Source organism: Lepus europaeus, chromosome 17, assembly GCF_033115175.1.
Source record: "Lepus europaeus isolate LE1 chromosome 17, mLepTim1.pri, whole genome shotgun sequence".
NCBI classification, from domain to species: Eukaryota; Metazoa; Chordata; class Mammalia; order Lagomorpha; family Leporidae; genus Lepus; species Lepus europaeus.
In genome coordinates, this window is record NC_084843.1 from 8,516,513 (window position 1) to 8,530,682 (window position 14,170).

Here is a 14,170-nt window from a genome sequence, read left to right on the forward strand (position 1 = left end):
CTCTCTATGTTCTCTATGGAGTATTATTTAGACCCTCCAAACACAAGTAAGGTCTGGTATTAGCCGGTTATACCAGATTTGGTATTTAGCAGTTAGATATTTCCATTTCTTTTTTTTATTCATCAGTTTTTTGTTTGTTTGTTTGTTTGTTTTTGGACAGGCAGAGTGGATAGTGAGAGAGAGAGACAGAGAGAAAGGTCTTCCTTTTGCCGTTGGTTCACCCTCCAATGGCCGCCGCGGTAGCGCACTGCGGCCGGCGCACCGCGCTGATCCGATGGCAGGAGCCAGGTGTTTATCCTGGTCTCCCATGGGGTGCAGGGCCCAAGCACTTGGGCCATCCTCCACTGCACTCCCTGGCCACAGCAGAGAGCTGGCCTGGAAGAGGGGCAACCGGGACAGGATCGGTGCCCCGACCGGGACTAGAACCCGGTGTGCCGGCGCCGCAAGGCGGAGGATTAGCCTAGTGAGCCGCGGCGCCGGCCGATATTTCCATTTCTGATACAAATAATTCCTGCCTCACTAATGTGGTTAACAGAACCTCTGATCAAAGCATAGGCACCACTTATAGAAAATTCTTGACCTACAGCCAGAACTAAAAGGGAAGCTGAGGGACAGGCACTGGCATCCCATATGGGCGCCGGTTCTAGTCCCAGCTGCTCCTCTTCCAATCCAGCTCTCTGCTATGGCCTGGGGAAGCAGTGGAGGATGACCCAAGTGCTTGGACCCCTGCACCCATGTAGGAGACCTGGAAGATGCTTCTGGCTTTGGCCTGGTCAACCCCGGGCTGTTATGGCCATTTGGGGAGTGGACCAGTGGATGGAAGATCTATCTCTTCCTCTCTAACTCTGCCTTCCACATAAAATAAATCTTAAAAAGACAGAGATAACTTTTAGCCAATCTCATCATTTTACAAAATGTAGAAAGTGAAGTTCAAAATAAAACTTGGTCATAGTCCCAAAGCCACACACGGCAGGCAGCGGACACTGAATGCAGCCCCAGGACTCAGTTTCACACACCAGTGACAGAAACAGGCAGAAGGGAGCTTTTCATGCGAAAGGCGGCATTTATGTTCTCTGCATTGGTAAGTCAGTCTTTTCAAAAATAGGTAAAATGTGCCCATGAGTAAGTTTTAAGTAAAAATAATACAGCCATAAAACACGGCTACCTATCCGCAGGTAGCTACAGCAGAGCAGTGGCAGACACACACGTGGCAGGAGGGAGGACCCAGGGTGCAACGTGTCACTTCCAGGGAGACTCCCAGCCAATGTTCCAGAAATTTTTACCCAGGCTGAAGCCGGCTCTGGTGGCTGATGTGAACAAGGAAATACAGGTTATATAGGCAACAGCACTTTTTTGTTGTTGTTGACAGAATTAGACAGTGAGAGAGACAGAGAGAAAGGTCTTCCTTCCGTTGGTTCATCCCCAAATGGCCGCCACGGCCGGCGTGCTGCACTGATCCGAAGCCAGGAGCCAGGTGCTTCTCCTGGTCTCCCATGGTGGTGCAGGGCCCAAGCACTTGGGCCATCCTCCACTGCCCTCCCGGGCCACAGCAGAGAGCTGGATGGAAGAGGGGCAACCGGGACAGAACCTGGCACCCATATGGGATGCCGGTGCCGCAGGCGGAGGATTAACCAAGTGAGCCTCGGCGCCAGCCCCGCAACAGCACTTCTGATGAGAAAAATCTTTCAGAAAAATAAACCGCCAGGGCGTGGTGAAAAAATTAACACCCCCTTGTTACATCCAGATAAGGTCCTGGAGACCGCTGGAGCGCCTCCCCAACACCACCACTGCAGACGGCGCCCGTTCCAAGGGGTTTTGAAACAGGTATGAGCATCACACAGAAAGCATCCTTGGAGCAATAAAAACCATGTGAAACCTCACAAGGGAACCAAACTCAACACGCGTGCTGGCGCATCGAAGAAGCAGTGACGAGAACACACATGCTGAGTGCTGCACGGCAGCTCTGGAGGTGGGCTCTCAACGCCACCTGATGCCCAAGGTGAAGACAGCACATCACAGAAAAGCGGTCTCAGGAGAAGAAACTGAGAAAGAGTAGAGCAATGACCACGTGTAGGAGAGGGAGGCACCCCCAGACGGACAGCCGGAAGCACCCCAGTGTACTCAGCTGGGCTAGTCTCCTCAAGCCCAGAGCAGAGATCCAGACAATGCCCTCAACAACAGTGAGAAGGCAACAGCAGCGGCTCTGTGGCTCATCAGTCCCATGGGTCAATGCAGACCCTCCTGCTGCCTGGGGTCTCCAGTTCCCTCAGCACGCACTGCCTGCAGGAGCTTGGCCTCCCTGATCCCAACGCCGCCACTCAGCTTTGGTGTTCCAGCCTGCTCCGAGTGGGTCAGGAGCAGGCGAGACACCCGCGCTCGCTCATTCCTGGCTGCTTTTGAGGACAGGGTGTAATGAGGGTTTGAGAGCAGTCTAGAGCCAGGGAGCAAAGGGAGACACCTCAAGTTACTGAAGTTTTCTTTGTAGAAAGAATTTCTAAAAGAATGATTTCTATTTCCAAGTAGCTAGGGCAGTCCACTTCTGTCGACAGTATCAAGGTCATTCACTGTGCGGGAACGCCCTGTCTGCGTCCATTCAAGAAGTACTTGAGCTTCACCTGGCTGAGCACTGGGCTGAGCTCTGCCACGCAGCGCCACCCGCACACAGAGCATGTGCGGAGGGAAGGTGAGCAAGAAGCACACGGGACATCGAGCGGTCCACGAGTACACTTCAATGGCCCAGCTGGAGATCAAAACGTCCCCTGTTAGGCCACCGTCAGTCTAACCAACAGCCAAACCCGGTCAGCAGTCCAGGTAACTCACACGAAGATCTGGAACCAACATGCTTAATTCTGCTTTTGACAAAAAGATCCTAATAAAGCAAACTAGCAAGTTTCTTCTTCCCCAGAAGATCATCTTTTCTTACACAATTTTCAAACAAAACTAGCCTTAAGGATTCACAAATGTGGGGGCCGGCACTATGGCAGAGTGAGTGAAGCCGCTGCCTGCAGTGCCAGCATCCCATGTGGGCACCGGTTCTAGTTGCGGCTGCTCCACTTTCGATCCAGCTCTCTGCTATGGCCTGGGAAAGTAGTGGAAGATGGTCCAAGCCCTTGGGCCCCTGCAGCCATGTGGGAGACCAGGAAGAGTCTCCTGGGTCCAGATCGGCGCAGTTCTGGCCTTTGCGGCCAACTGGGGAGTGAACCATCGCATGGAAAACCTCTCTCTCTCTTTGCCTCTCTGTAACTCTTTCAAATAAATAAATAAATCATTAAAAAAAAAAAGAATTCACAGATGTGAAGTTTCTTATTCTTTCAAAGGTTACCAAATAATTTACTCTGTTTTTAAAGTCATTTAACTACACTACCTATCCTAGCTTTATTTACTTGTTCACACATCAGCTGAACCAAAAGAAATGAGGAGGCAGAATGAATTCTGAGCAGTTTATTCTCAAGTCATTACAGTGTTGAACAGTTTAACATAAAGATGACAGACGCAACGTTAACCACGGGGAGGCACACCCCCCATTCTGGAAGGAGACATGTTATATACACAGAAAAAAACTGCAGCAAATATTAAAGTATTCAAAGTGATTTTTTTTGACATTTCAGATGTGAAATATTTACAAGAAAAGTGTAAGTTTTAAAATAATTAAATAATTTTCATAGACTTATAAAAGAATTGAGATAAATATTAGGAGACCCTGACAATCACAAGAACACTTTCTATTCTATTGCATACAGGTATTTTTATAAAAAGGCCCAAAATAGAGTTCATATTTTGCTACCATGAAATATATCAAATTACCAATACCAAAATATGCTAAAATGAACATGCAGTGTGGAAGCTGTACCAAAGAGAACAGTATCAGGCCTTGAATAGTACAGTGTCTGCAAAGTTTCTTCCGTGTGTTCATGAAAAAGGAGCTTTCAAAGAAGCCAATATAATGTACGTATCAACAGAAAAGTGGTGACTACTTAAAATCTGTTCATTCTATCATTTTCAAATGTAGCCACATAAGAGAAAAAATCAAAATATAACTTTAAAAATATTAGCTTATGAATAAAAAAGTTGAGTGGTGCCTTCTTACGCATTTGGATTATTAAACTGAAACCATGCACTTCTAGTACAATATATCTTAATCTCTGAACCCCACTAATGCAAGAGGAAACCTCTCTCTCTCTGTGACAAGTCATCTTAGAAAATGAAAAGGAGAAACTGATATGTATGAATTCAAGACAAAACAGTACAGTCAAAAGGCAAAAATATAAAAATAGCAGCATGTGTAATTCAAGACTGTTTTCTTAAAGCAAATGTTTGACTGAACCAAACACAGTATTTGCTCAAACTGGTCTACAATTCAACACCTGAAACTAGGGATTTTTAGGAGAGGTGCTTAGATTTATGATATCCTCATGACTAAATGTATACTCAAATTTGCTTTTTACAACATACATATTGCACAGGTAGTAAAATACCAGCTTTCTGGTATCTCTAACATAAAATGCAACCTTATTTAACACATTAAACTATACTAATGGAAATTAACTTTACCGCAATGTGTAGAATCAATTATGTAGGACTATTAAGCATATTAATCTCAAAACATTCCTAAACAAGTTGAAAAAACACAGGCACTTGAATATAGGTTATCAGAGACAAAAAGTAGAGGCCACAATAATTCCTGACTAAGGGCAGTCATGTCTTTACGTAGAAACTTGAGGTCTTTTACTGATCCAAATATAGAAATAAGAACTATTTACAGAACTTTGATAAGAAAATCAGATCTCCCCCAAATTTTCTACCAAATAATTTTCACTGAAAAAAAGCACTGGCTGCCGCCAAGCTGACAAAGCTTTTTCAAACAAACGTCCACGCTATAGTTGCTTGAATTCTAGTGTTCCCTCTTTTTCTAACCCCGTGTCACTCATAACCTTCACCAACGGTCTGATAAATTCCTCTACACAAAACTCACCAATCACCTGAGACCCACGGCATCAAAACGGTTGTAATTTCAAAACAGCCGACACTGCAGAACGAATCAGCACCACAGCGTCATGATCCGGGCATCGTCAGTTGACAGCATTAACCAATAAGAATTTGCAAATATTGACCTTTAATGGGAAGTCATAGTAGCATTTTTTAAAATGACTCAAATAAAATTAATAAGCATTTTTAACGTTTTAAGTCGTTAAACATTAAATTCAAGATCACTATGAAAACAAGACTATCACAAACACGTTTTTACCAACCACATGAGAACATACAAAGCTTCAGATAGCTGATACTGGAACACATAGGTTTTCTTTCTTTGTCAAAGAAATTGTTTCATTTGGCCACTCGCTAGATTCTTGGTTCACCAGCTTATAGAGCACACCGCAGAGGCAGTGTAACACATGCACCCTCTGTCATCTTTGGCTAGACGCCTCAGGGAAGGAAGCTGAGGGGTGGAGGAGGCGGGCCGGCTCCAGTGCTCGCGCCTCACACATCACTGACCGGGAGGCTCGCGTCCTCCAGGTCCACTGGGTCACAATCTCTCTCCTGAGGGCTGTTTTTACTTTGAGGTTTTAGCAGGGCCCGCTCAGTTACTTTGGAAGCTGGTTCTCTTGAAGAGACAGTCTGGACCTTGAAGTTCCCTGACTTGACCTTGGCAAGAGATTCGTAAAATCCTCGCTTCTCCATGGCAAAGCTTGAGACCAGAGAGTTGCTGCGAGAGGCTGTGGAATGTGAGGTGGCGGCGGCTGCCCCGGCAGGGCGGAGCGCGTGCTTGGCTTCTGAAGCACAGGCGGGATGCTCCTGCAAAGAGGAGTGGCGGTCAGACACGGTCACCGGGAGCCCAAGGGCAGTCACTTGATGTGAGACTGAACTCTCTGAAAAACACCCAGACACACACACACGCACACGCAGCAGAAGCATGAGCCATGCAGCACAAACGTGCGAGTTCTTTCCCAAAGCAATGCGTTTAGGGGTGAGTTTAAAGCAACGACAGCCAACAACCATGTCCACTAAGAAACCAGTTCCGTCACCAAAGCCAAATTGGCAGCCTATGACACGTGGAAGACTCAGCCAGGCTGAGCTGGGATACGGTGTTCCAACTGCAACACAGTGAATGGCTTTCAACAAGGGGCCTGCGAGCGCTATGGTTTTATTCAGAGTGTGACATAAATCAACACTGGGAACTACCCCACGTATTCTGAGATTTAAAAAGTGCAAAATACAAAAATCAAAGGCCATAGATTTCTTTAATAAGCAGGAATTAATATTTTCAAATGTTATTTTGTCTAGCTGTCTTGACAAAACTTGGGTTTCACTTCCTTGAATTTTATGGCAACCAATAATATCATAGATCAATTTTTATTTAATTTCATTTATTTAGTTCTGAATATGTCATATACTCATGTGGCTTAATATTTTAAAGCTAATGAAGGGTAGATATTTAATTTGTTTATAAACTGTGGTGAAGTAATTATCAGCTGTATTAATTTTAATGTGCATCTAACTAGATCAAATCTGAAGATATCCTTAAATATGACCATTCTAAATGCTTTGCTATGTAGTTCCTAGTTTACTGCGTATATTCATGAGAACAGTGGCTCTGAAAACAAAGTGCTACAAATTATCAAAATACTATCATATGGCTAAATTTTAACAGGTTTAAAATGCCATGCAACTTACAGTAATGCACAGCTTATCTAATGCATATGCATGCATGAGTTTGCATATACAATTAAACAAAGGAACATTTCAAGCATTGTAATAGTAAAAAGCTGGAAATACATAAAATATAGAAATCAAAACTCCTGCAGCAACTCAGTATATTAATTTTTAGAAGCTAGCTTAATGTCTCTATTAGTAAAGTTGTATTTTTTAATTATCTTTTTTTAATACGCATATCCAACCTGATGACTAGTGAAATAGTTTATGTTAGTGTTGACAAAATCAGTTATGATAACTGCAAAAGGCAGTTTGGTTAACTCAACTTTCTAGGATCAGCTGTAAGTAGTGAGTGAGTCCGGGCCCTCTACTAGGAAGGCACGTTTGCGTGAGGCCCACATACGTGCTGCATTCACCAGCTCTTGATGTATACCTCTGTATACAAGGGTTCGACAGCCTTCTGGCCTGCCGCATCTGGAACACAGTGCAAAGCTAAGATTAGAGTTAACCTATACTGGGGAGAGGAGGAAAGAGAAAGGTCTGCTGACAGTCACAGCTAGATAGTCCAATGTGCCCCCACCACAAAGCACAAAACACAAACGCCCTTCTCCAACTTTCCCTCTTGCCAACAGACACTGTTTTTGCAGAGAGTCTCATACTTGACTGCTAAAAAAGTCACATAGACACAGGCAGTTACAAAATTATCATCTATGAAAGTGACTTCTTAGGTATTCCTGACTAAAGAAAGGAGAAAATGGATTTCTATTTACAGGTCTATAGGTATCACTACCAGGAAACTATTAAATGACAGTATTACCACAACACTGATACCAGGAAAAATATTAGAAATGCAGAATATCTAGCATTCATAACGAATCTGGACGTAAGAGGCTATCACATCACCTACCAGACTTTCTGTGCATGACATTTTAAGTCATTTTACAATTTTTCATTTCTGAGAATTTATAGTTTCAGATTAGAAACCAGTGCCCAAAGTATTACAAAGCCAAATCTAATTCCTATGATGTACTTGAGCATGATAAATAAATTTTTTTCTTACTACTTAGCTGTTTCAATTTTACTATCAAACCATCACAGAGAAGGCAGTTTTCAGAAGCAGGCTTTCAAATGAGAACACAATGGAAATGCTGACCCGGAGCACAACACTGCCAAGGCTCCAGCTTGCTCAGTGATCTTATGGCACTATTAAGTGAAAATACCCCTAACTGAAACTACAGGAATTAAAGAGGAAATTGAAAAGTTCACGAAACTGTGTAATGCTACAACTGAAAAGCACCTTACATGATTAGGCCACAGACCATACTAAGTATCTGACAGAGTATAGCAACTCTAGATCTGCCAATAAGTAAGAATTCCTAAAACAAAGCAAGGAAATGTTTATTCTTCAGTTGCCCTGTTTGTGCATTTAACACAATACAGTGCACAGAAAGTTATATATACATAACACTACAAGGAAGCATTAAATTAGAAATGCATTATTTTTTTGCAAGTCCAATTGGTATGAACGTCAACATGCAAATAAATCTCAAAAAAAGAAAGAAATCGGAAGGATTGGGGAAGAGGAAGGGAAACAACTTGACAGGGTGGGAAGACCCAAGGGAGGATTGCTCCAGAGAGCAGGAAACATACAGCAGCTGCCGATCTGCCGGGCCCCCGCTGGGCCACAATGGCGCCAGAGACTGCCTTAATCCAGCTGTGCATCTCCTCGGGGCTGTCGGCCTGAAGGGAAAAGGGACTCATTCACTCCATTTGTCTTCAACATCACATCCATGTCTACAAATCCAATGTATTTATCTTGGTAACTTAGAATGTCAGCAACAAAATCATTCTAAAGCGATGATTTCCAAAGTATTTTAGAAATTACCTTGAAAATTTTTTAAATTTTATTTGAAAGGTAGAGAGTGACAGAGACAGATGGAGATCTTTCATTTGCTGGTTCACTCCCCAAATACCTGCAACACCCAAGGCTGGGCCAGGCTGAAGCCAACAGGCTCAGATGTGGGTGGGGACCCAAGTACTTCCCCTGGTGTGCGCTAGCAGGAAGCTGGATCAGAAGCAGTGGCAGGACTTGAACTAGGCACTCCAATATGGAATACGGAGGTTTCAAATGGCAATTTAATCACTGCACCAAATGCCTGTCCCTAGAAATCACTTTTGAAAACCAAGTCTTGCTGGGTAAGTTACTGTAATGCGACGTAAGTTAGGCACTTAAATCAGAAACAACAAAAATGTCAATGAAAACTTCCCGAGAGAAAACAAGGAGAGGAAGAAGTCAAAACAAGGTCCTTCTTATTCCTTATTCCCTCTATCAACTGCCAGCTATCTTAATCTGCCAACAATATTTATACAATTGTGTAATTAAAAATTGTTTTACATCATTTTACATACTCTTTCTAGAAATCATTCCTATCAGTACACTCAATTCCTAAAGAAGCATTAGTAGTCACGGTCCAAAGTATCATACTCCTTGACTGGGCCACGCTTCCAAAGCGAATTTAAAACCCTACTACGGGACAGGTGATTGGCACAGTGGTTAAGATGCCTCCCGGACACCTGAGTCCAAGTGCTCTTGGGTTCAAGTCCTGAGCCCACTTCAGGTTCCAGCCTCCAGCTAACAGGTCCTGGGAAGCAGCAGTCACGGTTCAAGTTCCTGAGTCCCTGCCACCCACATGGAGACCTGGACTGAGTTCAGGGCTTCAGCCTGACCTGCTGAAGGCATCTGGGGGTGAAGCAGCACGTGAAGATCTCTGCCTGTCCTCCTGTCCAAACCTCACTATGAAATTAATCTCATTAAACAAGGCCCAGATGGGTAAGAGATGCTACCCCTGACTGCTAGAGTCTACAATTCTAGAATCTCTTATTTATACAAGTAAATCTGGGATCTACTTCTAAATAGAAGTCTAAGCAAATTCTAGTCTCTAAAAGTTTAAACATTTTAAAGACACAAAGTAATATTTTTGAATCAGTAATACAAACAAAGGCTTTTCAAAAGGAAAGACTCAAAGGCAAAAGTAGAATATACTTTTATTCATTGCTAATAGGGGCACAATTCTAGAAATCAATTTGATAAAGTGAAAGGGTTCACACTCTCTTAATCTGGAAATTTATCTTAAAGAAATAAGAAATTTGGGTGAATTTATGTTCCTCACCACATTATTTAACACATAAAATGTATAAAAACAATGTAAATGAGTGTTTAATAATACAACAATAAACCGTTCACTTGTGGAATATCTATACAATGTAATATAGGGCAGCTCTAACTAACGACGTGGGAGGAAAACAGCACAATGCATGACACAAACAGGATAGAACAACACAACACCCTCTGTATGACTCCACACTTGTTACGACTTAATAAATGACAACAAAACAAGAATGGCTGCCTGAATTAGGGAGTGTGATTTTTATAAACCATCACTTTCTTAATCTCTCTTTGAATTTTCTAAATTTTCTGCAATTAGCAGGTATAACTTAAAAAACAAAACCAAAGTGTTTTTGTTTTTATTGTCCTTATTTTCTTTGAGAGGCAGAGAGAGAGAATGCTCCCATCCACCGGTTCACTGCTCAAATGCCAGAGCTGGGAACTCACTCCAGGTCTCCCGCGTCGGCAGCCAGAAGCCAGTTAACTGAGCCATCACTGCTGCCTCCTGGGGCCTGCACTCGCAGGAATGTGGAGCCCAGTGTCCAACCCAGGCTCCTACGTGGATTCAGCCATCATCTGCAAGGCCAAATACCCGCCCTCCAGACGTTCTTTTAAAAAACTTTATACTTGAATAATTCAATAGAGTAAGCAAAATTTTAAACTCAAATACAGAATGCTTACTATTAGTCAGATTTATTGCCTAGTTCTGTTATAGGTATCTGTGCCCCCTTTCACACCAATAAAAAATTAAAAATCCAAAGTAGGTGCAACAATCCAATTTGAAGGTACACAATTTAAACATGAGTTAAAACACTTCCCTGACTTTATTTCACTAATTCATGACAAAGAACTCCCCTACTTGCTGGACAAATAACTTACTAATAATTCTCAACTCCATTTCTACAATATCCTTTTATTACATTGGTAAGTTACAGTTGTCAGATTTCCTTAACCTTAAAGGCAACAAGCTTATGTGTGCTTATTTCACCTCTGAAAGTATCGGTTTAGCAGGATCTATAATTTCCAAATAAGTATCTTACCTGTACATAGAAAGTTCTTGATGTTGTTACAATTTCAAAGAGGTTGTCCCTCATCATTATGTCACTGTTAGGAAAAAAAATTATCCAGTTAGACATAAATAACAGTTAGTTGACAGTTTTTCTTTCTTTTGTTTATTTGCTACACAAATGTGCCAATAAAAAATAATAGATAAGACACTAATTTAACAAAATCAAATTACCTTTCCCATTTACTTTGTTTATACTAAATTTTTTTGTGCATTATAGCTTTACAAATGGTTCATAAATTTTTTTTTTTTTTGGACAGGCAGAGTGGATAGTGAGAGAGAGAGACAGAGAGAAGGGTCTTCCTTTTTGCCGTTGGTTCACCCTCCAATGGCCGCTGCGGCCGGCGCATTGTGCTGATCCGAAGCCAGGAGCCAGGTGTTTCTCCTGGTCTCCCATGCGGGTGCAGGGCCCAAGCACTTGGGCCATCCTCCACTGCCTTCCCAGGCCATAGCAGAGAGCTGGCCTGGAAGAGGGGCAACCGGCATAGAATCCGGCGCCCCAACCAGGACTAGAACCGGTGTGCCGGCGCCGCAAGGCGAAGGATTAGCCTGTCAAGCCACGGCGCCAGCCATCATAAAATAATTTTAAAGCTCAAAGTTTTTAACTGTGAAATTAGTTTCCTTAAAGAAACAGTGGCACAGCTCAAGCATTTTCTTGTAGCTCTATTCTGTAGCATCTTTGAAACACTAAAATAAATAACACATTTATCAAATCTGGTGGTGTAAGTTGTTCACATTAAATTTTTTCCATGCCATTAATAAGCTGTTTATAAATTTTTAGTTTTAAAATGAAGGAACAAGAAGATTCTGTTTCCTACTTTTCAAGTAAGTTCAAGTGACAGAATATCTCAGGGGTTTTGAAATGTCTAGCATATTCCAACTACAAAAAAGTTTAATACTAGAACCAGTACAGAAAAATACAATTTGAGAGCAGATTAATGAAACCACAGCAGTACTCTCTACTAGTAAGCTGTGCCAGGCAAAGTCGTAGCTGCTCCTTACCTTTGCTTACATTCCTGGACTTTATGAACCTCTTTAAGTGGTATTACACGGAGAGGTTCCTTTTCCTGGCAACAAACAAACAAACAGGACATTTATTCTTAAAATCCTTGTAAGGACTAACTGTCTTATTTGGAGATCAATGTGGAATTTACGATTCCTTCTTGAAGTACATCTAAGACATTAGTTTACCTTCTTAAACTACCCAGCATCAGAACAGCTCAAATACTCCAACCTAAATCCACTGTTGTCTGACACAGTTTCTGGACTTAGAGACAGTGTAGCTTACGAAAAGCCATTAACCATCACACTCTCTGCAATGAACACTTGTGTACCCAGCATACTACTTCCTCTTCTAGGATGTCACAAGGCATCAGAGCAGCGACTTCTAATGTTATTAACGTCTAATGTTATTTTAGAAATATTACTCTTAGATTAACACATAATTTTAACTTCTAATGTTATGTTACAAATGTACTCTTAGATTAACACATTATTTTAACGCTCAACTGAACTTTTACTAAGTGCCAGCACATCTGCTACTTCTCTGTATGATTATGTTTTACTTCACAAGAGAGAGAGACATCCCATTTGTTGAGTCACTCCCAAATGCTTACAAGGCTGGGGAGCCAAAGCTGGGAGCCTGGAACTCAATCCAGGTCTCCCATGTGGATGCCAGAAATCCAACCACTTGAGCTATCATCACCACTGTCTCTCAGGCTCTGCATTAGCTGGAAGGTGGATTCAGAAACTGGCACCGGGTATAGAACCCAGAACTCCATCTGCATGTCCCATTTGGGTGGCAGGGACCCAAGCACTTGAGCCATCATCTGCTGCCTCCCAGGCTCATTAGCAGGAAGCTGGGTTGGAAGCAGAGTAGCCAGGACTCAAACTGATACTCTGATACAGGATGCAGGCATCCCAAGTGGCAGCTTAAACTGCTGATACAAGGCTGGTCCCTCAATGCAGTTTTAATTTGCATTTCTCTAATAATGAATGATGTTGAATATCTTATCTTTTTTAAGAGTCCATTTTCATTTCCTTTAACATGAATTGTCTATTAATGTCTTTTGTTCATTTTCCTGCTAGATATTTTCCCCTCAATTTTCTCTCATCTTTTTTAAACTTTCAAACAATCACAATTTTACACAAAGGTTGAAAAAATAGCGTTAAGAACTGATTTTCCTGAACCACTGCAGAGCGAGTCGCTGACCTGCACCACACTCCCTATGAATACATATATGAGCACATATTTCCTAAAGAATATGCTCTTACACAGTCACAGTTCAACCATCAGAATCAGGAAACGCCTTAAAATGCCTTTCATTGCAGCGAAGGGACTGAGATCAGAGTCACGACTACTTCTGCATATCACACATTTCTTTTTCGCCCTTCGGTTTGGAACAGTTCCTCATTCTTTCTTTGACTTTCATAATGAAGACTACAAGGCAGTTATTTTGCATATTGCCCCTCACTTCTTGAGTGCGTCTAATGCTTCCTTGCAGACTGTGTATCTTAGGCTGGACTGTCACTGATAAGATGCTGTGCTCTCTCACGCTATCCTGCCAGCTGGTAGCTGATTTCTTTGGTTTTGTTTTTTTTTTCCAAGACAGTGAGAGAGAGAGAGAGGCAGAGAGAGAGCTATAGACAGTGAGAGAGAGAAAAAGAGAGAGAGAGAGAGAGAGAGAGAGAAAGGTCTTCCTTCCATTGGTTCGCTCCCCTAATGGCTGCTACGGCCGGTGCTGCACCAATCCAAAGCCAGGAGCCGGTGCTTCCTCCCGGTCTCCCATGCAGGTGCAGGGACCCAAGCACTCAGGCCATCCTCCACTGCCCTCCCGGGCCACAGCAGAGAGCTGGACTGGAAGAGGAGCAAGCGGGACTAGAACCTGGGGTGCCGGTGCCGCAGGCAGAGGATTAGCCAAGTGAGCCATGGCACCAGCCTAGATTTCTTTGTTGTTTTTTAAAAAGATTTATTTATTTGAAAGTCAGAGCCACACAGAGAGAAAGAGAGGCAGGGAGAGAAAGAGAGGTCTTCCTTCCGCTGGTTCACTCCCCAGCTGGCCACAATGGCTGGAGCCACGCCGATCCAAAGCCAGCAGCCAGGAGCTTCTTCTGGGTCTCCCACATGGGTGCAAGGGCCCAAGAACTTGGGCCATCTTCCACTGCTTTCCCAGGCCACAGCAGAGAGCTGGATCGGAAGTGGAACAGCCAGGACTCGAACTGGCGCCCATATGGGATGCTGGTACTGCAGGCCACAGCTTAACCTGCTATACCACAGTGCCAGCCCC

The 14,170-nt window shown here is 43.0% G+C and overlaps 1 protein-coding gene across 6 annotated transcripts in view; it reads right to left on the bottom strand.

Annotated features, from left to right (window-relative positions):
- Positions 1-3,436: 3,436 nt before the first annotated feature.
- The window catches only part of PLEKHA1 (pleckstrin homology domain containing A1), a 60,672-nt gene continuing 49,938 nt past the window's right edge, over positions 3,437-14,170 (bottom strand). For 2 of the 6 annotated variants that reach the window (XM_062214165.1, XM_062214166.1), the window contains exons 9-13: positions 11,886-11,950; positions 10,858-10,921; positions 8,302-8,391; positions 6,978-7,125; positions 5,488-5,793 (exon numbers count right to left, since the gene is read on the bottom strand). In XM_062214165.1, coding sequence (XP_062070149.1) covers positions 5,579-5,793; positions 6,978-7,125; positions 8,302-8,391; positions 10,858-10,921; positions 11,886-11,950 — 582 coding nt within the window. In that variant the 3' untranslated portion in view covers positions 5,488-5,578. Of the gene's footprint in view, positions 5,794-6,977; positions 7,126-8,301; positions 8,392-10,857; positions 10,922-11,885; positions 11,951-14,170 lie in introns of all 6 variants that reach the window. The other 4 variants (XM_062214167.1, XM_062214171.1, XM_062214168.1 and 1 more) reach the window with 3 other exon arrangements.